Consider the following 23,256-nt stretch of genomic DNA (forward strand, 5'->3'; position numbering starts at 1 on the left):
ATAGCAATTCCACCATGTTGTTCAAATACTCATACTAAGACATTTTGGAATCAGGAATAGACTTTGTAATCAAGGTTTGTTGAAAATTACTAGTTTCTATTAATCCAAAATGGTAGCTATTCTGAATTCATATTAGAATTCAGAATTCTAGTGTGCTCAATAGATTGAAGTATATGGAAAGTTGCTACAATATATTGTAAGTAGTGAAGGGCTACCAAAATTTTTATTACCACACTTATGCAGGATGCCCTACATTTTCTTTCAATATCTTTCAGTACAAATTGAGTGTTCTGGGGTGGAGGTCCATTTTCGCTATCCCACTGTATTCCTCCCCATCCAAGCAGTAGCCCACCCCTGATTGTAAGTAAACTCATAGACAAAACTAATAATTGCTTTGGTTTTGGATAGTATATTTAAATCCAGCAATTTGCTTGTTTAGCAGATCATAGCTAAAATAAACCATAGTGGTGCAGTGGTTAGAATGCAATACAGTATTGGAGGCTACTTCTGCTGATCACAGGCTGCCGGGAGTTTGGTAGTTTAGGGCTCACCGGCTCACTAACTCAAGGTTGACTCAGCCTTCCATCCTTCTGAAGTCGGTAAAATGAGAATCCAGATTGTTAGGGGCAATATGCTGTCTTTGTAAACTACCGAGAGGGCCCTAAAGCACTGTGAAGCCTCATATAAGTCTAAGTGCTATTGCTATTGTTATGGTTAGGTTTAGGTTAGGTTTATTGGATTTATATGCCGCCCCTCTCCGCAAACTCGGGGCGGCTCACAACAATAATAAAAAACAGTACAGTACACAATACCAAATCCAATGCCCACCCATCCAGTTCCAATTTAAATTAATAATCTCATAAAAAACAGTATATATAAAAAACAGGCACACAGTCAATCAATCAACAAAACAACATGGGCAAGGGGGAGGTGTTTTAGTTCCCCCATGCCTGACGGCAAAGGTGGGTCTTAAGGAGTTTACGAAAGGCAGGGAGGGTGGGGGCAATCCTAATCTCAGGGGGGAGCTGGATCCAGAGGGTCGGGGCCCCCACAGAGAAGGCTCTTCCCCTGGATCCCGCCAGACGACATTGTTTAATCGACGGGACCCGGAGAAGGCCAACTCTGTGGGACCTAACCGGTCGCTGGGATTCGTGCAGCAGGAGGCGGTCCCGAAGATATTCTGGTCTGGTGCCATGAAGGGCTTTATAGGTCATAACCAACACTTTGAATTGTGACCGGAAACTGATCGGCAGCCAATGCAGACTGCGGAGTGTTGGAGTGATATGGGCATACTTGGAGAAGCCCATAATTGCTCTCGCAGCTGCATTCTGCACGATCTCAAGTTTCCGAACACTTTTCAAAGGTAGCCCCATGTAGAGAGCGTTACAGTAGTCGAGCCTCGAGGTGATGAGGGCATGAGTGACTGTGAGCAATGACTCCCGGTCCAAATAGGGCCGCAACTGGTGCACCAGGCGAACCTGGGCAAACGCCCCCCTCGCCACAGCTGAAAGGTGTTTTTCTAATGTGAGCTGTGGATCGAGGAGGACGCCCAAGTTGCGGACCCTCTCTGAGGGGGTCAATAATTCCCCCCCCAGGGTAATGGACGGACAGATAGAATTGTCCTTGGGAGGCAAAACCCACAGCCACTCCGTCTTGTCTGGGTTGAGTTTGAGTTTGTTGACACCCATCCAGGCCCCAACAGCCTCCAGGCACTGGCACATCACTTCCACTGCTTCGTTGACTGGACATGGGGTGGAGATGTACAACTGGGTATCATCGGCATATTGATGATACCTCACCCCATGCCCTTGGATGATCTCACCCAGCGGCTTCATGTAGATATTAAATAGCAGGGGGGAGAGGACCGACCCCTGAGGCACCCCACAAGGGAGAAACCTCGGGGTCGACCTCTGACGCCCCACTAACACCGACTGCGACCGACCGGAGAGGTAGGAGGAGAACCACTGAAGAACAGTGCCTCCCACTCCCAACCCCACCAGCCGGCGCAGAAGGATACCATGGTCGATGGTATCGAAAGCCGCTGAGAGGTCAAGGAGCACCAGGACAGAGGACAAGCCCCTGTCCCGGGCCCGCCAGAGATCATCCATCAACGCGACCAAAGCAGTTTCCGTGCTGTAGCCGGGCCTGAATCCAGACTGCTGAGGACCTAGATAATCGGCTTCATCCAAGGACCGCTGGAGTTGAAGTGCCACCACCTTCTTGACAACCTTCCCCATGAAGGGAAGGTTGGAGACTGGACGGTAGTTATTAAGCACGGCTGGGTCCAGGGAAGGCTTCTTGAGGAGGGGGCGCACAACCGCCTCCTTATAAAGTGGCGGAAAGGACCCCCTCCCCAAGGAGGCGTTGACAATCTCCTGGACCCAGCTCCGTGTCACCCCTCGACTGGCCGAAACCAGCCAAGAGGGACACGGATCCAGTAAACAGGTGGCGGAACTCACAGCTCCAATGGCCTTGTCCACTTCATCAGGTGTCACCAAGTCAAACTCCTCCCAGACAGATGGACAAAGACGTTTAGCCCCAGTCACCTCGACTGACTCATTGTCAGTCGACTCTGTTTCACAATTGGAGTCGAGGTCCGCTCGGATCCGGGCGATTTTATCAGCGAAAAACGTGTTAAAATCCTCGGCACTACTCTGCAAGGGCTCCCCAACTCCCCTCTGATTAAGAAGGGAGCGGATTACCCTAAACAGAGCGGCCGGGCGGGATTCCGCTGATGCAATCAAGGCGGCATGATACGCGCATCTTGCCGCCTTGAGCGCCACTTTGTAAGTCTTAATATGAGCTCTTACAAGTGTTCGATCGGATTCGGACTTACTCTTCCTCCATCGCTTCTCCAGACGTCTCTTCTGGCGCTTCAACACCCGGAGCTCCTCGTTGAACCATGGAGCTCTACGGGGTCTAGTGCCGCGGAGAGGTCGCAATGGCGCAATCCGGTCAAGAGCCTCCCCTGCAGCCTTGTTCCAGGCCTCAGCAAGAGACTCTGCCGAACTGTGGACAAGTGTATCTGGAATAACCCCAAGCGCCATCTGGAAGCCTTCTGGATCCATCAGGCGTCTGGGGCGGAACCTCCTAATTGGTTCCGCCTCCCTGCGGGGAAGGATTGGAGCCAGGAAGTTAAGCCGCAGTAGGAAATGATCTGACCACGACAAAGGCAACACTTCTAAGCCCCTTAATCTCAGATCATTACTCAGTTGCTCAGAGAGGAATATCATATCGGGTGCGTGCCCACCCTCGTGAGTCGGACCCTGAACTACTTGAGTCAGGTCCATGGCTGTCATGGTGGCCATGAACTCCTGTGCCAGTCCAGAGGAACCGCCGAGCGACGGCAGATTGAAGTCCCCCAGGACGATAAGTCCGGGGAACTCCACCGCCAGCCCGGCCACCTCCTCGAGCAGCACAGGCAGGGCTGTTGACACGCAGCTGGGAGGCAGGTACGTGAGTAACAAGCTTATTACGTGTTATAAGGAATTAAAGAGCTACAGATGTGAGAATTTATAACACATGTTCAATATAATTTATTTTCAAACAGTTGTCCATGCATTTTCAACTTATTCATCTTTCAAGAATGTTGTGCAGCATTAAATACTGGCCCATCAAATAAGAATTTATTTCTTTAGAATACTGCCAGAATAATTTAATGTATACGGCAGTCTTAATGTTAATGTTAGTGTAAATGATGGTCACGTAGACCAGGGGTCGCCAACCTTTCGGACCTCGGGGACCACTGAATTCATAATTTTAAATCCCACGCACTACTAATATGATCTGCCTAATGACCAGCTGGATGGGCGTGGCTAGGTGGTCATGTGACCGAGTGGGTATGGCCAACTTGATGTCACATCGAGGGGTGTCCGGACAGCCTCTACTCACCTTCCCAGACACTCCTCACTGCCCACTTGGGCTCCTTAGGGACTCAACAGGAAGCTGTTATTGGAGTTAAGCAACCACCATGAGAAAAAGTTGGCCAAACAGCTGGCTCAGTTCATATTGGATCTGAACAAGAAGGAGGCTCAGCAGAAGCAACTCACTGAGGACTACGAACATGGGCTTTCCAAGCAGAGGGAAGAGCTGAGGGAGTGCAAGGCCTGGAGGCTCAGCAGGCAGAGATGGTCAGCCAATTCCAGGCCATGATGCAATCACACTGGAACAAGGTCTTTCAGCTGCTCGCCACAAGTGGCACTTCCCTCCAGACTTCACTCCAAGCCCCGCACCAAGAGGCCAAAGCAGACCCCCAAATCAGAATTCCTGTCCGTCAGAATTTCCATTCCCCTGTACCCAAGAGCTCTCTGAAGGCGAGGGAGGGGGAGGAGGGACCTTCAGGATGGCAAAAATGGCTGCATTCTGTGTATAAGACTCACTGACATTTCCACCCTCTTTTAGATGGGGGGGGGGGAGGTGCAACTTATACTCCAAAAAATACTGTAAGTTTTGCTTCCTAAAAACAAAATTTAAAGACTATATATAAAAATAGAACCAAAGGGACAGACAGCAAGGATTTTACCCAATCAATTACCTCCAGCGGTGAGATACGAGCCAGAATGCTAAATTGCGCTCACCGCCGCGGCTCATAAGTTCTTGTGGGACTAGCGCAATTTTGCTGTTGCACCTGTGAAAGTAGCAAAATTGTGCATGGAGCCGCAGGTAAAACCTCACTGAAACACGGGCAAAATTTTGCTACCTCCACAGGTCTAGCAGCAAAATCGTGTTGGTCCTGCAAGAACTTACAAGCCGCGGCGGCGAGCACAATTTAGCGTTCTGTCTCGTAGCCCATCACTGATTACCTCCATCAGTAACCCCTTCCTTTGGGGCCCAAAGCAACTAGCAAACCAGGTTTGCAGCATACTTATGACGGTTTCAGTGTACCAAGATCATGTGATCATCTTTTGTAACCTTGTGACAAGCAAGGTCAATGGAAAAACCAGATTTATTTAATAGCCGTGTTATTAACAACTATGGTGATTCACTTAAGAAATGTGGCAAGAAAAAGTCATAAAATGGGGCACACAACTCATCTTTCTCTTCTTTCTTCTCTGAGCTTTGACTACAAAACTGAAAACTGGGCAAGGTAAACATTTGGCTCATCCAGGGGTTTTAGTTGAGCCTTGTTTTATTATTAAAGGGGACTCTCTGGGAATCACCTTTCAGTGGTACCCAGCACCTGCTTTCCAGGTTTACTGAAGTCTAACCTTACAATTACAGTTGTGTCAGCCTGCAGGCCTTGAAGGACATGTCTACATTAGGAGGCATTACTCAATACATCTTGCTTTGTTTTGGGAAAGCAACGGGACAAGGGAGGAGCCCTCTGCCTCTGCTTTTCAATCACAGCATAAATACGGGTACTTCTCTATGCTCCTCACATTGCACGATAGCCCTTCATGATGATGAGAGCTCTGGTGGGATTTCTGCTCCTGCTCCTTAGCCAAGGACAGCACTGCCTTCGTTGTGGTAAGTAGGAAAAACTGGATGAGGTCATTTGGATTTCTTGTTCCTTAGGTCCTTATTTCCTTTATTTCAAGAGGTGCTCTTAGAAAAACACAATACATTTCTCTCAGTAGCAAAAATCTGCTGTGATAACTTATACTTCACTAGCTTCTTTATGGATGTGATCAACTTCACAAACTTGGCTTTCCTACTGTTAGCCACCTGTGTTCTACTTTTAAAGGGTGAGAATTTTCAGCAATGTTAGTGAATATTCAGCATCAAGTTCCTTGGAAGGAAGAACATAATCTCCTTCCACGATGGAAGGGTTTATTAATACACATATACAGGCACACAGGATTTAATAATAACAGATTTATTGTAACTGATCTTTATTTTATGTCACATTCTTAGGGAACCCTTATTGGCACATCATTTTCTTACCAAAGTTTTAAAAAATCATTTCTTCCCAATTCAGCACAAGCCTGCGTACTACTATCCATACAACCAAATTCTTATTTAGGTAAGAAAAATGAATTATCACCACTATCATTGCCCAGGTTCAGTTTCCAATGTATTATTATAGTTTCCTGGCAATAACCTGACTTATGAGTCATTGAAAAGACAATAGTGGTTCTCAATTGTGCTTTTGTTGTGTCTTAAGACAGATTACCTCATCTAGTAATTTCCCCATTCAGGGCAGTGTTTTGGAAATGACTCCTCAAAAAAGAATTCAGATTAATCTGTCCTACAAAGCCGATTGTTCACCTGTTCATTCATACAACTCAATTTTTCACAACACCATTTCCTTGATATTCTGTTGAGACTCTGCAGCAGTTCACGAAGACTGGTTTATCCCGTGCTCTGAAAAACCTCAACAATTTCCTATAAATTAGGTGCCTAAAAGTTGGATTTTCAATACAGCAATTGGATTAAGCAACAGAATTAGATTTTTCTCATATCAATTTTTGTCAGCTCCAGTTGTCTCCATATTCACTCTCATTCTCGTCTTCTTGACCTTAAATCCTCTTTCTGCTGGACAGTACATCTAGTTTAAGGTCAAGCAAGCTTCAGGTTTAAGGGACTCTTGGACATCACTTCATTCTGTGGATAGGAGGGAAGATATTTCTGTTTTTATTTGCATGCATGTCTTCAAGGTTCCAGAATGAGCAAATCAATTTACCAACAGAAGCAGAAAGAAGAGAAAGAACACAAAATAGTATTTGGAGTTCTAATCTACAGGGCACTGCACCTGTCCTGGCTTGGATTGCAGTTTAGGGATATCAACTATTTTCCTAATTCTTGTATACAGTGTTGTTACATTTCCTCCATTTCTCCAAGAGATGAGATGTGTTATTGATGCAATGTTTTCTCACAAGTGCAATAGATACATCAACTATTAATAAAAACAATTGTATTAATTCCATTGGTCTTCATTCATAACACTCAAGAAACTTTAACTATACAATCTTGCAGCAAGCCCCTTCAGAACAATCCATAAAAGCCTGAGACTTCATGAGTAAAATAAATGATAAGGGTTTGTCCAAGACTGCACATCACTGGTGGTTGCAATAAAGGTGATATGGGAGGTTCACAGCTCCTTCTTAGCATCAAATGTATACTTTGCACTCCTTGGATAATTTTTTCTATAAAAATAATGTATCTGTATCCTTCCATTTTAGTGCAGTGGTTAGAATGCAGTATTGAAGGCTAACTCTGCCAGGAATTGGATCTTGACTAGTTCAAGGTTGACTCAGTCTTCCATCCTTCTTAGGTTGGTAAAATGAGGAGCAAGATGATTGGAGGCAATATGCTGACTTTGTAAACTATTTAGAGCAGAGGTCTCCAAACTTAGCAACTTTATGAAGTGTGGACTTCGATTCCCAGAATTCCTCAGCCAGCTATGTTGTCTGAGGAATTCTGGGAATTGAAGTCCACACCTCATAAAGTTACCAAGGTTGGAAACCTCTGACTTAGAGAGGGCTCTCTTTTATAAACATTTTATTAAAAATTTCTTTGTATGCAGTAGATATTGTTAATTAATAATATCTATCCCATAATTTCTGCCATTTATCTAACTCAACCAAATAGCCAACATTTTTATCCCATGCTATCATTGTCTCTTTTAATTGTTCCTCTTCCATATTAATACTTAACCAATAGCTATATATTTTCTTTATTAATTTTTCATCTGTCGCTGTTAATATCTAATCTAATTCTGTTAATCCGGCACTCATTTCTAAAGAACGTCTAGTATCTGCATGACATTGTTATAATATTTATTGTCACATTGTGTTTTTCCACATGGCTCTACACTAAAAACATTTTATTTTTTTTAGAAAAATTACTATTTATAGCAATAGTATGTTTTTAAGAGGCAGAGTTTTGGCATATACGGTGACATGTGGGTGTTAGCAAAAGGCCTAGCAGAAGCTCTGTTGCCATCTTCTATTTCTCTAGAGCAGTGTTTCCCAACCTTGGCAACTTGAAGATATCTGGACTTCAACTCCCAGAATTCCCCAGCCAATGAATGCTGCCTGGGGAATCCTGGGAGTTGTAGTCCAGATATCTTCAAGTTGCCACGGTTGGGAAACACTGCTCTAGAGTAGCCTAGCAATGCCCTTTCTTTAGCCTTTTTAAGCATGGAGGAAGTTACAGGGCTATTTTTCTTGAGCAAGCAACTTTCCCAACACAACTTCTCTTCTGTGAAATTTATGCCATTGTAGCCATTAACCTAGGTGACTCAACAAATGCTTGCTTAGCAAGTGGCAGTTCTCCCATAGATGGTATGCAACATCTTGCCAAGTTACACAAGTAACCTTCCTCCTGCTAATATGCAACCCACCAATTTCCCCCGAAAGGATTTGTTCTTTGTCATCACCTTGCCAGACCTGTTCAGACCCAATTCCAAGGAAACTGAGATAAGCAAAGGAAAGTCAACAGTGATAGAAAGGAAGTGACTCTTGAAAGGTGAAAGGGAGGGAGGGAGGATCCAGAACTCTCTCGGCAGTTTATATAAAGGAAGAAAAGCAAGTGTTCACTCTTGACTTCCAATATTCTGCCACCTCAAGGAAGATTTGGTCTAAGAAAGGATATACCCACATCTGAGCCCAAAATGTTCATCTTCACTATCGTCATGTGTGTGTTCTACACAGTCATTAATGCTGCTTCCAGTTCTTCAGGAACTTGCAGTAAGTATTTCAAGATAATTTTCTTCTTGCATTAGCTCTTCTTAACCTGATGCTTGTCCCAAACTTGATTAATAACTTGACTGAAGGATGATATGGGAGTCAGTGGCAATAGGTCTCTTACACAGTTGAAGGTCCATCTTTGCAGCTATGTCCTTTCCAAGGATTATGTACCTGTTTCAAAAGTCATTGCTGGGAGTCTCCATATGCTTGCGCAGTCACATTACTTCACTTTCACTCATCACAAGTGTCTGCACATATAAGACAACTAGAATCAACTTTTGCAGCAGCCACCTGAGCTTTGCCAAGGACCTGAATGTTTGAAAGGAAGTGCTTCATTTGCACTAATGTACTGTGCAAAACTTCTCTTTGCACAGCCCCATGTACAGGGGGTGGACAAAACAATGGAAACACATTGCAGCTCTTCCGTGGAATCCAGATTTGTGAAGCTCCCTTCGAACAGTTTTTGTGGAAACTGGGTTCTGTACGTGTCTATTGAGCTCTGCAGTGATTTTAGGAGCTGTGGTCTTGCGATCCGCTCTAACAATTCACTTTAGAGTCCGACGGTCTCTCTCAGACAACTTCGACTTTCGACCAGACCTGTGCTTGGCTGAGGACGTTTTCTCTTCTCTTTCAAAAGCAGTCATTACTTTTGAGACATTACCTCTTGAAACACCAAACTTTCTGCTACACTAGTGCCTGTCATTCAAGCACCAACAATTTGGCCTCTTTGAAAGTCTGAGAGGTCTGCCATTTCTAGAAGGTTATAACCAATTTCCTTAAATTTCTGTAAAAAAAAGGGGTAGTTTAAAAAAACATATCAAATAACAGAATTAATAAAAAACACATAAAAATATGTCAAGTTTTGATTGATTTGAACGTGTTCAAACATTATGATGCCAAAAAGTCATGTTTCCATCTTTTTGTCCAGCCCGTATGTAAACATTCCAAATGTTTGTGCACTGAATTGATGAATAGAGGGTGTTTAGGGGGGATCAACTTTCCTTCATGAAATAGTTTCGTAACTAAACTGTGAACTTGAGCCACCACGACTGCCAGTTTCTTTTCTCCATTCATCATTAATGATGAAGCGAAAAGTTGTGCCCTATCTAAATCTTCTCATGTTTAATAAAAGCAAGACAGGGCGAAGAAGCTTTCTCTCATATGATCCCCACCTGACTGAACTGCAGAGCTAAGATTCCAAGCCAGCATGCACATTAGCTTTCTGAATACACAAGGAGTTTTCAATACAGATGTATAGAGCTAAATAATTATTTACTGTACGTAGACTAATGAAGTAGTACAATGCAGAAACTGGTTTATCTCCTTATGTGTTGTTGATATGGAATGTAATAAAATCATAGTTCAACCTTTCCTAACCCAGTAGCCTTCCAAATGTCTGTGTTTGTATGATATGCAAACCAATGAGTGCCAATGGAATAATTTTCATCAAAATTATCAAAGAATATAAGAAATGACTGAAGGGACTTGGAGAAACAGCTGTTTAGAGATAATGACCAGCAGACCCCCACCTGGCCATCTATTACTCTAGCTTCATTTGCTATCTGCCTGTTTTCATTTATCACAGTGAGTCAGTAGAAGATACAGAGAATAGGAAAGTATCAGAAGACAACATACAAAATCTCAAAGCTTAGTGCTCCAGTGTGTTGAACTGGATTAATTTAGTCAACTTACTTGATCTGAATTTTCACTGGAAATAGTAGCATTTAACATACTGTATATGACGTATCTTTTTCCACTGATTTCAATGAGTAAGTTCAACTTAAATAGAGAAAGAGAGGGCTAAGTTTGATTGAGTTAACTGTGACAAAACCTTGCATGAAGATATGTAGGGTGGCAATTTTGGCTCGCACCCAATCCCTTGGTTGAAACTTAGCAAAATATCCATATTCATAACTGAAAGTGAAGCTCAGAAAATTGTATATAGCCTCACTTAAAAAGAGGAAGTACACAGAGAAAAAAAGTGAAAAAAATTAAATGTACACCAATAACTTTTTTTTTTTTGCTCACAGTCAGTCATAAAATTCATGTGCAATGTTTTTACCCCAAAACAGATAAATCCACATAGGTCTGGATACCTTTATGAGTAACAAGTGTGCTACATGAATATTAACAACTCAGTTGTATGGATTGTGCATGACTTATAAAAAGAATTTGAACTTATCCATATTATAATTACAGAACTCATTAGTGAACAAAAAAATTTGGTGTACAAAAAAGGAGCAATAGCCCTAAACACTACCAATGCAGAAGAAAAATATAATAGAGACAATTTCTGAGGTTGAACTCTACTTCTGTTGACAAGCTACATCAGAGTTCTCTAGGAACAGGGGCTGCTCTTGGCAAACCTCTTGTGTCTTTGTTCTAGATGTCCCAAGTGATCATCAATGGTTGGTTAGAGGTCTCCAGAGTCAACTGGAAAATTGCCACGGCCCCCAGAATAAACCTGATCCCAGTGTCCTGATTGCTTTGACCATGGCTAAAGACCGGGATATTACTGTAATAACAGAGTTGGTGAGGCAGATAAAAGAAACAGCTGGAACAGGTATGATGTTGACATGAGACGTTTTTACATAAATGTGTTTATTGGTTTTATAACTACTTTGAACCAGTTCATATTTTTAATTTGTTCCATTTTGTAAAGAGGAAAATGTGGCGATCCTTTTTCATGTGTCATTTTTGAACACTGTGGATAACTTGCTAAACTGAACAGATAATAGAAAAAAACATGAGGTCTTTATTTATTTATTTATTTTATTATTTAGATTTGTATGCCGCCCCTCTCCACAGACTCTTGTTTTGTTTTTACTAATACCTCCTAGGCTTGACTATGATGTATCTCCCAAACTTAATTGGAACTTAGTAAGTCCAATTCTATTTCTAGAATTGCCACTTTTGCTTTGTAATGTCTTATCCCTTCTTGCAGAGATGACCTCTGGCAAAGTGGCCCTTTATGTCCTAGCTCTTCGGTCCGCCTGCGAGAATCCCGCTGATGTCATTACAACAGAAAAACATGTCAACCTGGTCCAAGTCCTTGAAGAGAAAACAAAGGAAGAGATTAAGTATATCGGTAAGAAGACAAATGGGCATTAGATCCCTACATTTTATTCAAATAGCAAGATATAGAAAGAATGATTAATGCATGGCTTCTTGATTCTCTGTGCTGTTCCCCTACCAATGCCTTCAAGGATGGTATTCTCAGTTGTACTGAAATGCCTATTAGAATTGCTGTCTTAGCCATGTTGGCAGTGTCTGTTCTTTGTCTCAGTTGCAAGTAACATTTTCTTTTTTACATTTGAAAAACTGATACAACTTAAAATGTTTGTACAACTTTTCCCCAGATAACTCAAATCACTTTTCTCCCTATTTCACAATGCACATGACGGCTGAATCAATCTGCTGTTGGAATACAGATCCTGCTGTGAATTCTGATCTCACATTTTGCATTCTGCAATATTTTCCTGTTTTTCAAAGGAAGAAAATGCACTTTTATAAAGGCGTCAAAAATGATCCAGCCTGGTAATAATTGAGGATGACTTTGTAACATGCATTTATTTATTCAAAGCTCTTATATAGCTACCTATCATAAAAAGAATTCTCAGCAGCTGTCCACAAAAATAAATGTTTATCTACCTACAATAAAAAATATTGAAATCAAAATCCTGATACTGTAGCTAAACCTTTCCATGCAGCACATCACATTTCCTGCCAATCAATATTGTACATAAAAACTAAGGAAAAAGCTAAATCTTTGCAAGATCTCTGAAAGGTGATATTACACAGATGAATTTGTGGGTAAGATTTGTCTTAGTTCAGGCTATTCTATGCTAGAGAGTAGAATTCATAAAGTACAAAATGTAGTTTAGCAATCTGACATTTATCTCTGCATCCTGAATTTCCAACAATAAGTATGAGCAGTGCTTGACTTATGTCCATAATTGGAACCAGAATTTTCATTGTTAAGCAAGATGGTTACTAAGTGAGTCGTGTCTAATTTCATAACCTTTTTTTTTGCCATGGCTGTTAAGTAAGCCACTGCAGTTGTTAAGTGAATCCTGTAGACATTATGCAAATGTGATCTCCCCCATTGACTTTGCTTGTCAAAAGCTTGCTGGAAATACCGTACTGTTCAGTGTATAAGACACACCTTTTTCCTCCCTAAAAGAGGCTGATAATTAGGGTGCATCTTATACTCTGAATGTAGCTTTCTCTCCCCCCCCAGCCCTGACTAGCTGCTAACGATCTTCCCAGCTCTTACCTTGCAGGCTCTTTCATTGTTTCTCTCTGGGAAGAATGTTTTCCAAGCCCTAAGTCTTTGCAAGGTTTTTTTCATTATTCTAACTTGCTCTGAGTAAGTTTCTTCCCAGCCCTAACCAGGTGCTAATGATGTTCCCAGCTCTTACTGGCTTTCAAGCTCTTTCATTGTTATTCTCTCAGAATAAAATTTTTTTAAGCCCTTAACCAGGGGATAAAATAATGTGCTGAAGCTGACCAGACTAAGGACATTAGCCAGATGAATACATGGTAAGCAGATTCTTTTCCCTTTTTTCCTCCCCGTGCGTCGTATACTCCGAAAAATACAGTACAGTACTTGATCCCAGGACTGCAAATGTGTAAATATGATACATACTGGTGGCCAAGACCCTGAATTTTGATCACATGACTTATGTAGATGCTATGAAAGCCATTAATATGTGGACCAGTTATCACTTTATTCAGTAGCATTTTAACTTTGGACAGTTGCCAAAGAAACATTTATAAGTTGAAGACAATCCATATTGTGGCGTAGGTACTAGGTACCTACTTTTCTGTGACCACACAGGAAGTAACTGATAAACATGCTTCCTTTTCAGATACTACTGGGGCTCCCAAGACAACCTACTACCAATTGGCTCTAGATACTTTGGCTCTGTGCCTAGAAAAAAGTCCAGAATTAGAAACAACTGCCAACACCCTGGCCAACGCAGCCCTGAATAATAGTTTCCAATTCGATGGTAATTTCTCTGTAGGTAAGATAATGCTTCGCAGAAACAGTAAAATAGGTATGATCTTGAGTATGATTTTAAATCACCTTTTTATTCTGAGCTTTGAAGGATAAACTTCTTAATAATGGTCTCTAATGATCTTGAAAAATAGGTTGGACTGAGAGATGGTGAGTGGGACATAGTGAACAAATGATGGATAAGCTAGGAATCCTTTATCCATTACACCAAGAGTCCCTAACTTCCAGGCCATGGATCAGTTCCAGTTACAAATGAGTAAAACCAAAATGGTTGTCTTCTTCATGGCCCTCCTGCCCCCCATCTGTGGAAAAAATGTCTTCCCAAAATCAGTCCCTAGTGGCAAAAACTTTGGGGCAGGGCACTGCATTACACTATTCACAATGACAACTTTTCCAATTTGGTCTGTTTTCTCTGACATCTGCTATTAGCATTTAGACATATATCGCTTCATGGTGCATTTATTTATTTATTTATTTATTTATTTAATTTGTATGCCGCCCCTCTCCGTAGACTCGGGGCGGCTAACAACAGTAATAAAAACAGCATATAACAATCCAATATTAAAACAGTTAAAAACCCTTATTAGAAACCCTTATTTTACAGCCCTCTCTAAGCGGTTTATAGAATCAGCATATTGCCCCCAACAATCTGGGTCCTCATTTTACCCAACTCAGAAGGATGGAAGGCTGAGTCCATCTTGAGCCGGCGGTGAGATTTGAACTGCTGAACTACAGCCACCAGTTAGTTGAAGTAGCCTGCAGTGCTGCACTCTAACCACTGCGCCACCCCAGCTCTTGTCCCATAGTTAAACCAATGAGATCCATGACTCTTGTGAGATTGACAACTGCTCCTGACTTTCTCCTCGCTCCTAAATCCCTTGTTTGATGAAATTCACAGATACTGGTGCTGTAGCAAGTCTGGCACTATTCTGTGTGTATGAAAGAAGGAACCCGTCTCAGCAGAGCAAATTAAAAACAGCCTTAACCCTCATCTCAAAGCAAATCCTTGATGAACAGCAGCCTAGTGGCATCCTTGGAAATATCTATAGCACTGGCCTTGCAATGCAGGTACTTTTACTCGCAGATCTTTTATTTGGGAGGGATGAAAATCCACCAATCTAGTCTTTAGCCATTTGAATCTTACTGTTTCTCTCCCTCTCCCTCCCTCCCTGCCCCTCCCTCCCTCCCTTCCCCCTCTCTACCTCCCTCTCTCTCTTTCTCTCTCTGATTTCCAGGCTCTCAATGTTACTTCTGAGTTCTATTCAGCTAATGCATGGAGCTGCCAAAAGACCTTGAATGAAGTGCTGAATAAGATCATCGAGGGAGCCTTTAACACACCAGCTGCTGCTTCTCAGATCCTGCCTTCTCTGTTTGGCAAAACATATTTGGATGTCAGGGCTCTCCCTTGCATCTCCAAAACTAGTAAGGCAGCTTCCTCAATGGAAAGAAACTCCTCTGACACCTCTTTTCTCTGAAGAACAGCAGATTCAGCTAGTGAGATAGAGTTCTGCATTATAGATCCACATTCCCCATCACTACATGCTATTATTATCTTGGAGACACTGGAATCATTCTGGAAGAGAGGAAATGATGGAGGCTGGAATGAAAATAAGGGAATACTGTCGTGCCATTTAGTGTCTAGTAATATTGGGAATAATCACGTAACTAATTGACTGATTTTAATATATTGGGTTTTTAGCGTGTAGTTTTCAATCAATTAGATTTGTTTGTACACATTGTATTATATTGTATCTTGTGAGCTGCCCTGATTGGAGAAGGGCGGCATACAAATCTAATTAATAATAATAATAATAATAATAATAATAATAATAATAATAATAATAATAATAACAGCAACAACAAAATAACAACAATAATAATAATGTTCCACAAAGTTATTAGCATTAGCATTTAGACTTATATACCGCTTCACAGTGCTTTTACAGCCCTCTCTAAGCAGTTTACAGAATCCGCATATTGCCCCCAACAGTCGGGGTCCTCATTTTATCCACCTCGGAAGGATGGAAGGCTGAGTCAACCTTGAGCCGGTGGTGAGATTTGAACCGTTAAACTACAGCTAGCAGTTAGCTGAAGTAGCTTGCAGTGCTGCACTCTAACCACTGCGCCACCCGGACTCTCAAAAATTATGCTACCAAAATTATGTGACTGTTTATTGATTTATTGATTTATTGGTTGATTGATTGATTGGCTTTCTATGCTGCCCCTCTCCGAGGACTCGGGGCGGCTCACAACATATATACACTTTCACATACTTGATTCTTACTTTCACTTACTTCTGGAATTTGGGGGTGGGGAAGGAAGGTATTGTGGGGCTGAAGATTGCCTATTTTGGAATGATCCATTTAAGTCACTGCAACTTCTACTGAATAGATCATCCATAATGATGAAAATCAACTGCAAAATCAGCTGCTAGCAATAATATCATTTTAAGCATCTTTAAAGGGATCCCAATTTGTGCTTTCAAATCTCAGCTCACGTCACTGACTATTCCTCATGTCAACTGTTCAAGCCTAGGATTGGCATTAGATGCTAAGGATACAATGAGTTATTTCACCTGCCTTCTATTCTCTTTCTTTGCAGTAACTGTGCATTATAGAGTAATCAATCTGCTAATAGAACCCTACTTCAGCTTTTCCACAACTGTGAAAGTGCCAAAGGATTCTGTGCTGCTTGTTGTCTTGGAAGCAGCTCAACAACTTTCAAGTAAATTCAGGTAAATAGACTCCTGGTCATAGTTCCCTCTAAGCTGAGCAGTGAGCAATCGCTCACTTAAAAATCATCATCAACTCAAAGTTTTCCAAACCTGCCCAGAAGCCGAGAGGGAAAGAGTGAGAGGGAAGGAGAGAGAGAGGAAGAGAGGAAGAGAGAGGAACAGATAGAAAAAAGAGAGGAAGGAAAAGAGAAAGAAAAAGAATGGGAGTAAGGAAGAGAGAAAGAAAATCAAAATCTAGTTTGAAACTAGCTCAACTATTTAAGTGGCATTTTGATATTGATAGAGTTGCCCTATTATGAGCTCACTGTTATAGACACACAGTACAGTATTTTATTTTGAAATTCTCTGAGGCATAACGGGGGGGGGGGGGGGTTATTAATTTGTTTGTTTGTTTGTTTGTTTATTATTCCTGTGTCGCCCAGTCCCGAAAGGACTGCCACTCAGACACTATACTTTTCCGCCCCCCCCCCCAAAAAAAAATTAGAGGGAACACTGTTCCTGGTAGATTCATTTTAGATTCTGTCTGTGTCATTTTAAGGGGGGGTGGCATTCAACCCAGGATGTGAAACTTTTCTTATTTTCAGTTAAGAAACCTTAAACCTTTACCAATTTATTTTAAATTGTCTTTGGGCTGTAGGCTGGACAAATATGAATATTTGATTTCTATGAATGATTTTCACCTATAGCATTCCTGATCTTTTCTGTTTCTTGCAATGTTTTCCTGTGTGCATATTAAATATCCCTTAAAGCATTATGATATATTTCACCATATTCATCCTTCCATCCTACATTCTTTTAATGAATTTGGCATCTTGCAGCTTTCAAACAGAGGAGACATCTTGGGGCCCCATGGTCACCTCTATCAATGGCCTCCAAGGCAGCACCAATGAAAAAACCCACTGGCAGTTCCTCAGTGGTGTAAAACCCCTTGAACAAGGTATATTTTCTTGGGAAGAAGGAAAGGGCTGATGGATACAACATAGTTTCTCCAGATACTTGCAGCCTTTATCACCTGCAGCCTTAATTATGATTAACGTGCTAATAAATATGCAGCTATAGGATAATAATGATAATCAATAAGATCAAAATAATTAGTTGATGCCTATTCAAATTGCAAAGTCTTCATGTCGAGCTCAGCTCCTCGTGATTTCACTCATAATATCTGGATAATGTTCTCAGTGCAACATTAAATTATGTCTCAGGCCCAGAAATAGCCTATTTAGAGACTAATCAGTTTTGACCCTGCTTAGATTTTGACCCCAGAAAAAGATTTCCAAATGCTACAATTAATTGAGAGCCTTTTTAAATGCACAATTTCCAAACAGCAAGGTGTCCAGAGGAAACACAATAAACATACTTCTATTTACCTAAGTGACTGATATGTAATTCAAGAAAAATCAAGGTTGTTAATCAGTTCAGCGCACGTCTAGGAAGACAGTTGCAATTAGCAAGAGCATCTATCAAATGAAGTTAGAGCTGAAATGTTGTCCCGGAAAAAGACTGAGCAAAGGATCAAGTCGAAGAAGAGGTTGAGGAGTACAATAGCAAAGTGAAGATTCAGTGGGAACAGAGGGATGGAAGGTTGAGAAGACTAACTGGTCTTCTAATCTAAAGAATGATTGCCTAACATTATCCAGTGATGTTCAATTATAGATGTGCGTAAAGCTGACAAAAATATATAATAGCATAGAACATAGTTGTCCAATCTTTTGTCTTGCCTGGGCCACATTGAATGAAGAGGAAGTGTCTTGAACCACACATAATGCTTATAATATGATTAATTTTTGTAAATAACAAGTTTCCTTTAGGTTTAGATTTTTAATTATCCTGTGGGGTTGTATTACTAACTGTCCAAGGCTATATGCAACTCATGGGCCATGTGTTGGACATACCTGGAATAGTGGATAGGGGTATGCAATGCTTTGGATTTGATTCTAAAAAGATGCTTCAGTGCACTTGAAAATGTGACTATAGTATTTGTTTTCTACTCTTTAAAGCAACTATGTCTTTTAAGGGATTACATGGCAGCTGCCTCTTAAGCATGTTTGTGGGAGGGAACAGGGCAAGTGACAAAGCATGCTTCATGACTCAAATCCTACAACTTATGCATTTGCATCTAGTACCAGGATACAACTATGAAAGTATGATGTTGTAGTGTGATATTACTCTATGCATATTATTTTTCATCATCATGATGGCTGAAACCAACAAGGCAGCTGACAATCTTCATAAATCTAATCTAAAACTAATTTTTAAACATCTGCACATATTAAGGCTTAGAATAGATCTAATGAAGAGTGTGCTCTAGTTTTTCAATATATTTTCTTTTTATATTGGCAGGTGTTGGAAGCTACAAACCGAGACACAATGAGCACATTGTGGCCACCTTCAGTAAATACTGAACTTTACCTATACAATAAAGAACTGAGGTTCAAGTCTGTATTTATCAGATTATCTCCCTTCCAGTTAAAAAGTTATGACAACTTAGAGCCTTCCTCATGGAATTTGATATGTTATAGTTCTGGTAAGATAACAAAATGGTGGTTTGATGTGTGTAATGTTCTGTAGGTTTAAAATTGTTTAATAATTAAATGCCAACAACACTGAAGTACTTGTTTCTTTCACATTCACAAAGTAAATCATTTTTGCTGGACCAAAGTAGGTTACAAGACAATATAACGCAAATAAAGACTTCTATTTTAGAAAAAAACACCCTGCAGTCTTTTTATCAGATGCTGCTATTTTTTTCTATGTATATTCAGCATAAAGAAAGAAAAGATAGTCCTACAAAATGCAATTAAATAAATAGAATCGAAAGGCTAGCTGAAACAATTGAAATAAAAAGACACTAAAGTAATACTTACAAAGGCTGACTTACATACAGTATATGATTACAAATTTAAACAATATGAATATAATTGAAATAAAAATATATCTTACTGAATAAATACATAGAGTCATAATAAATGAATACAGGTAGAAGAGAGGAATATTTTTTCCTCTTGTTAACTTGCTGTTGATAAGATAAACATATGGGTTTTTTTCTTTTAACTCTGGTTTTTGTAACAGCTGTTCAAAGAGAAAATTGTCCTTTAAAGGGAGAGACCCAACACTGTAGATATTGATTTATTCATCCAGTTTGATGTTATTCCATCTCAAAAGACCCAAAGTGATTTGCAATATACCAAAAACAACATCAAGCTTAAACCAACAGAAAAAAGGTGAATTACAAAAATAGCCTTGAGCTAACCCACAACACAATTTGTTTTAATATAATTGGTAATATTGCAATGTTTATATCAGGGGTGGGTTGCTCCCGGTTTGGACTGGTTGCTCCCAGTTGGACTGGTTCTTAGAACTGGTAGCAGTGGTGGCGGGAGACTCCACCCAGCTGCCTGGAACTGCGCATACACGCAAGAACCGATGGTGATCTAATTTAGAACCCACCACAGGTTTATACATCTTGAAGTTGCCATTAAATGCTGCTGGTTTTAAAGGAGATAATATACTTTTATATTGATGCCACTAAGGACAACTTAACTAATCTTGTGCATGGGCTGAGAAAAAGGTGAAAGCAAAAAACTTTTTTGTTTAACAGAATATGTACAGCTAAATCCTTCACTTATGACCATAATGGAACCCATTTTTTTTAAAAAAAATATTTTTATATATATGTACACAAACATAACAATGACAAACAAAACAAAAAAACATAAAACATAAATTTGGGGTGTTTACATTCCCTGCTCAATCAGAATTTCAATCAGAGAGTTATCCACTTTTTACCTTATTATTTGTTAACGTAATGCTTTCCATGTTTACATATTTGCATATTTTTCTTTCAATTTATTATTATTTATTATTTAATAATAAATTTATTATTTAATAATAATAAATTATATAAATTAATTATTTATTAGTTTCTTGAATTATCTTTCTATGTAGTTTCTTTTCTTTTATCCTTTCTTTTCTCTAGCCAATTATAGAAATTCTCCCATATCTTATAATATTCTGAGTCTTCTTTCCCTTCTAGCTTCTTTGACAGCATATCCATCTCTGCACAATCCATCACCTTTTTAATTATCGTCCCTTCTTCTGGTATTCTATCGGATTTCCACTGTTGAGCATATATTATCCTTGCCATTGTTAGAATGTGAATAATCAAATATCATACTTCTTTTTTGAATTTCTTATTAAAAATACCTATTAAAATACTTATTAAAATGTTTGGATGGAGAGAAACAATCTCCAACTTAATTCTGCCAAGAACGAGTGGCTGTGGGTGGACTACCCAGATCCGAGGATGTCCCAAGTTTGACCTTGGATGGAGTTGCACTTTCCCCATTCAACACTAGTGTACAATCTGGTGGTCTTTGTGGACTCATAGTTCTTGTTCAATGAGTAGAAAGCAGCTGCTCATTGAACAGCATTTCCCCAGCTTTATCTGGTACTTCAGTATCACCCTTTCCTCCAAGCAACTATTCATACTGTAATCCAGTGAAGGGCTACAATTTTTCTTACTACCACACTGTGGGCGTGGCTTATTTTGCGGGTGTGGCTTGCCGGCTATGTGACCAGGTGGGATGATCATGTGCCTGGGGGGGTGGCTTAAAGGTCATGTGACTGGCTTAAGGGTGGCCAACTTGACGTCACTCATGTCAAGGGTTTGGGTTAGGGTGCCTGGCCTCTCCTCAACTCAAAGAGATACAATTTCCCTCTCTGTTTACTATTACTGAACATCCAAAACATACTATTTAATTCTATGTATATATGCCATATGTGTACATACATATTACACACAGGCACACAGAAATATGCATTATCTACTATATAAACTGTATGTGTATGTACACACACACACGCATGCACAGCTCTTCTAAAATTATACACATTCAGCCACATTTACTGCGATAGGAAAAAACATACCCAGAGCCCAGAAGGGGAAAAAAGAAGGAAAAAAAAAAATCAAAATTTTGCTACCGGTATTGTGTACTGACCAAAATCTTGCTACTGGTACTACATACCTGATCGTACCCGTAGGAGCCCAACACTGCTCTAATCTCATGACTAGACTACTGCAATGTGCTTAAGACTACCCAGTGCAGAATTCAGCAGTGCGAAAATGATGGTCATGCGTTAGTATGCTCATGTAACATTTCTGCTTTGCAAGCTTATTGCTTGATTGCTTCTGGGAATGGCTCACAGTGCTGGTGACCAGCGTTCCCCATAAGCTGTGCGCTTGCACACACGCATGCCCCCAAATACCCCCCGCATACCCTTTTCCACGGGAGCGCGCTCCCCATCCCGCTGCCAGCCCACGGGGGGGGGGGTGCGGGGAGGCACCGGCAGTAGAAGGGAAGGGAGCCGTGGCCACCCCTGCCTCCCCACGGTGCCTCCGGCCCCCTCGCGCCCCTGGCCTCTCGGCCCTGCCTCCCACCCGCCCGATCCGCCCCTTTTCCTCCTCCGCCGCCTCCTGCCTTGGGGCGCGACTTCTCCTGCAGCGGGGGCTGTGACTTCTCTTTCTCCAACTTCTGCGCTCCCAGCCAGGGGTCTGCGAAAGGGTTTTCTCTGCGAGCTTCGGGAATGCCCGCCCTGCCCCTCTCACAGCCCCTTCGTTGAGAGCGCTTTTGTAGAGGCAGGGCAGGCATTCCCAAAGCGCTCAGAGAAAGCGCTCTCGCAGCCCCCTCGCTGACACAGAGAGAGAGAGAGGGAGAGAGAAAGTAAATGAGAAAGAGGGAGAGAGAGAAAGGGGTGGAGAGAGATAGCAAGAGAGAGAAGAGAAAGAAAGCAAGAGAGATAGAAAGAAAGAGTGAGAGAGAAAGAAAACAAGAGAGAGAGAAAGAGGGGGAGAGAGATAGAAAGAGAGGGAGAAAGTGAGAAAAAGAGAGAGCAAGAGGGGGAGAGAGAAAGAGAGAGAAATGACTCTTGATTTAAAGCATATGGTAAAAAGCACCCAAATAATAACAGAGAAAAAAAAAACCATCCGTTTGTGTGTGTGTGTGTGTGTGTGTGTGTGTGTGTGAACTCTTGAACCATTTCCAATAGCTCACCTGTTATTGGAAATGGTTCAAGAGTTCACACACACACACACACACACATACACACACACACACACACACAAACACACAAGGGGGGAGGAGACAGGGATGGAAAAAGAGGAGAAGATAGTAATAATAGTAATTGATTTTGGTTTTGTTTTATTATTAATTTCTTTTAATAAAAAAGAAGGGAATTATTTATTTATTTATTTTTATTTATTTATTTATTCTTCTGTGACGCCCAGTCCCAAAGGGACTGCCGCTCAGACACTATACTTTTCCGCCCACACCAAAAAAAAAATTAGAGGGAACATTGCTGGTGACTACCTATAAACGCCTATATAGCATAAGGCCTGATTACCCAAGGGACTGCTTATTTTCTATAGTATCTGGCCAGCCAGTTTAAATTGGCAGGATTGATGTGTTCCAGATTCCATTGATTAAGCAATACCATCTGTTTAACCCTGCAATTGTGCTTTCCTTGTAGCAGCAGCTATCCTCTGGAATGAGCTCCCTTCAATTATGAACAGCTCCTATCCCACTGGTATTCTGAAGAGTGTTTAAAACCTGGCTCATTGCCCAAGTCTTTCGAGATAACAGCTAATGGCCCTTTCTTCCTTTCTGTTCTCTTCTTTCCCATTGTTGTTTAGTCTTGTGTATTTCTGCATTTTTGGTAGCATTTTTTGTTTTTAAATATAAATCACCCAGAATTGCTAGGAGTCAGTTTATAAATTTAATCAATTATTATGGTTTGCTGCACAGTCAGCCAGATGTTTAGCTAGATTTGGAATTTTTATCAACATATTGGTTTCTCTCCAAGGACCTGGGAAAAGC

General features: G+C 41.0%; 1 protein-coding gene across 3 annotated transcripts; it reads left to right on the plus strand.

The window, feature by feature from the left end:
• Window positions 1-5,381: 5,381 nt before the first annotated feature.
• LOC139153143 (cobalamin binding intrinsic factor-like) lies at window positions 5,382-19,094 on the plus strand. 3 transcript variants are annotated; one of them, XM_070726758.1, is made up of 9 exons: window positions 5,382-5,466; window positions 11,017-11,193; window positions 11,575-11,718; window positions 13,502-13,657; window positions 14,549-14,718; window positions 14,886-15,072; window positions 16,252-16,384; window positions 17,203-17,321; window positions 18,725-19,094. In XM_070726758.1, exons 1-9 carry the CDS (start codon window positions 5,397-5,399, stop codon window positions 18,784-18,786), a joined length of 1,218 nt encoding a protein of 405 aa, XP_070582859.1. In that variant the 5' UTR covers window positions 5,382-5,396; the 3' UTR covers window positions 18,787-19,094. The 3 variants fall into 3 exon arrangements, with proteins under 3 accessions (XP_070582859.1, XP_070582849.1, XP_070582868.1); XM_070726748.1 differs by lacking the exon at window positions 5,382-5,466 and adding an exon at window positions 8,108-8,630; XM_070726767.1 differs by lacking the exon at window positions 5,382-5,466 and adding an exon at window positions 8,403-8,630 and having other exon boundaries at window positions 13,502-13,642.
• The last annotated feature ends 4,162 nt before the right edge of the window (window positions 19,095-23,256 follow it).

The sequence above is a fragment of the Erythrolamprus reginae genome, chromosome 1, assembly GCF_031021105.1.
Source record: "Erythrolamprus reginae isolate rEryReg1 chromosome 1, rEryReg1.hap1, whole genome shotgun sequence".
NCBI classification, from domain to species: Eukaryota; Metazoa; Chordata; class Lepidosauria; order Squamata; family Dipsadidae; genus Erythrolamprus; species Erythrolamprus reginae.

Coding starts and splice junctions, on each gene's coding strand:
- LOC139153143 (XM_070726748.1), top strand. CDS start 8,555: ATGTTCATCTTCACTATCGTCATGTGTGTGTTCTACACAGTCATTAAT. Junction 13,658..14,548: donor CGATGGTAATTTCTCTGTAG/GTAAGATAATGC, acceptor TGAAATTCACAG/ATACTGGTGCTGTAGCAAGT. Junction 14,719..14,885: donor GCACTGGCCTTGCAATGCAG/GTACTTTTACTC, acceptor TCTGATTTCCAG/GCTCTCAATGTTACTTCTGA.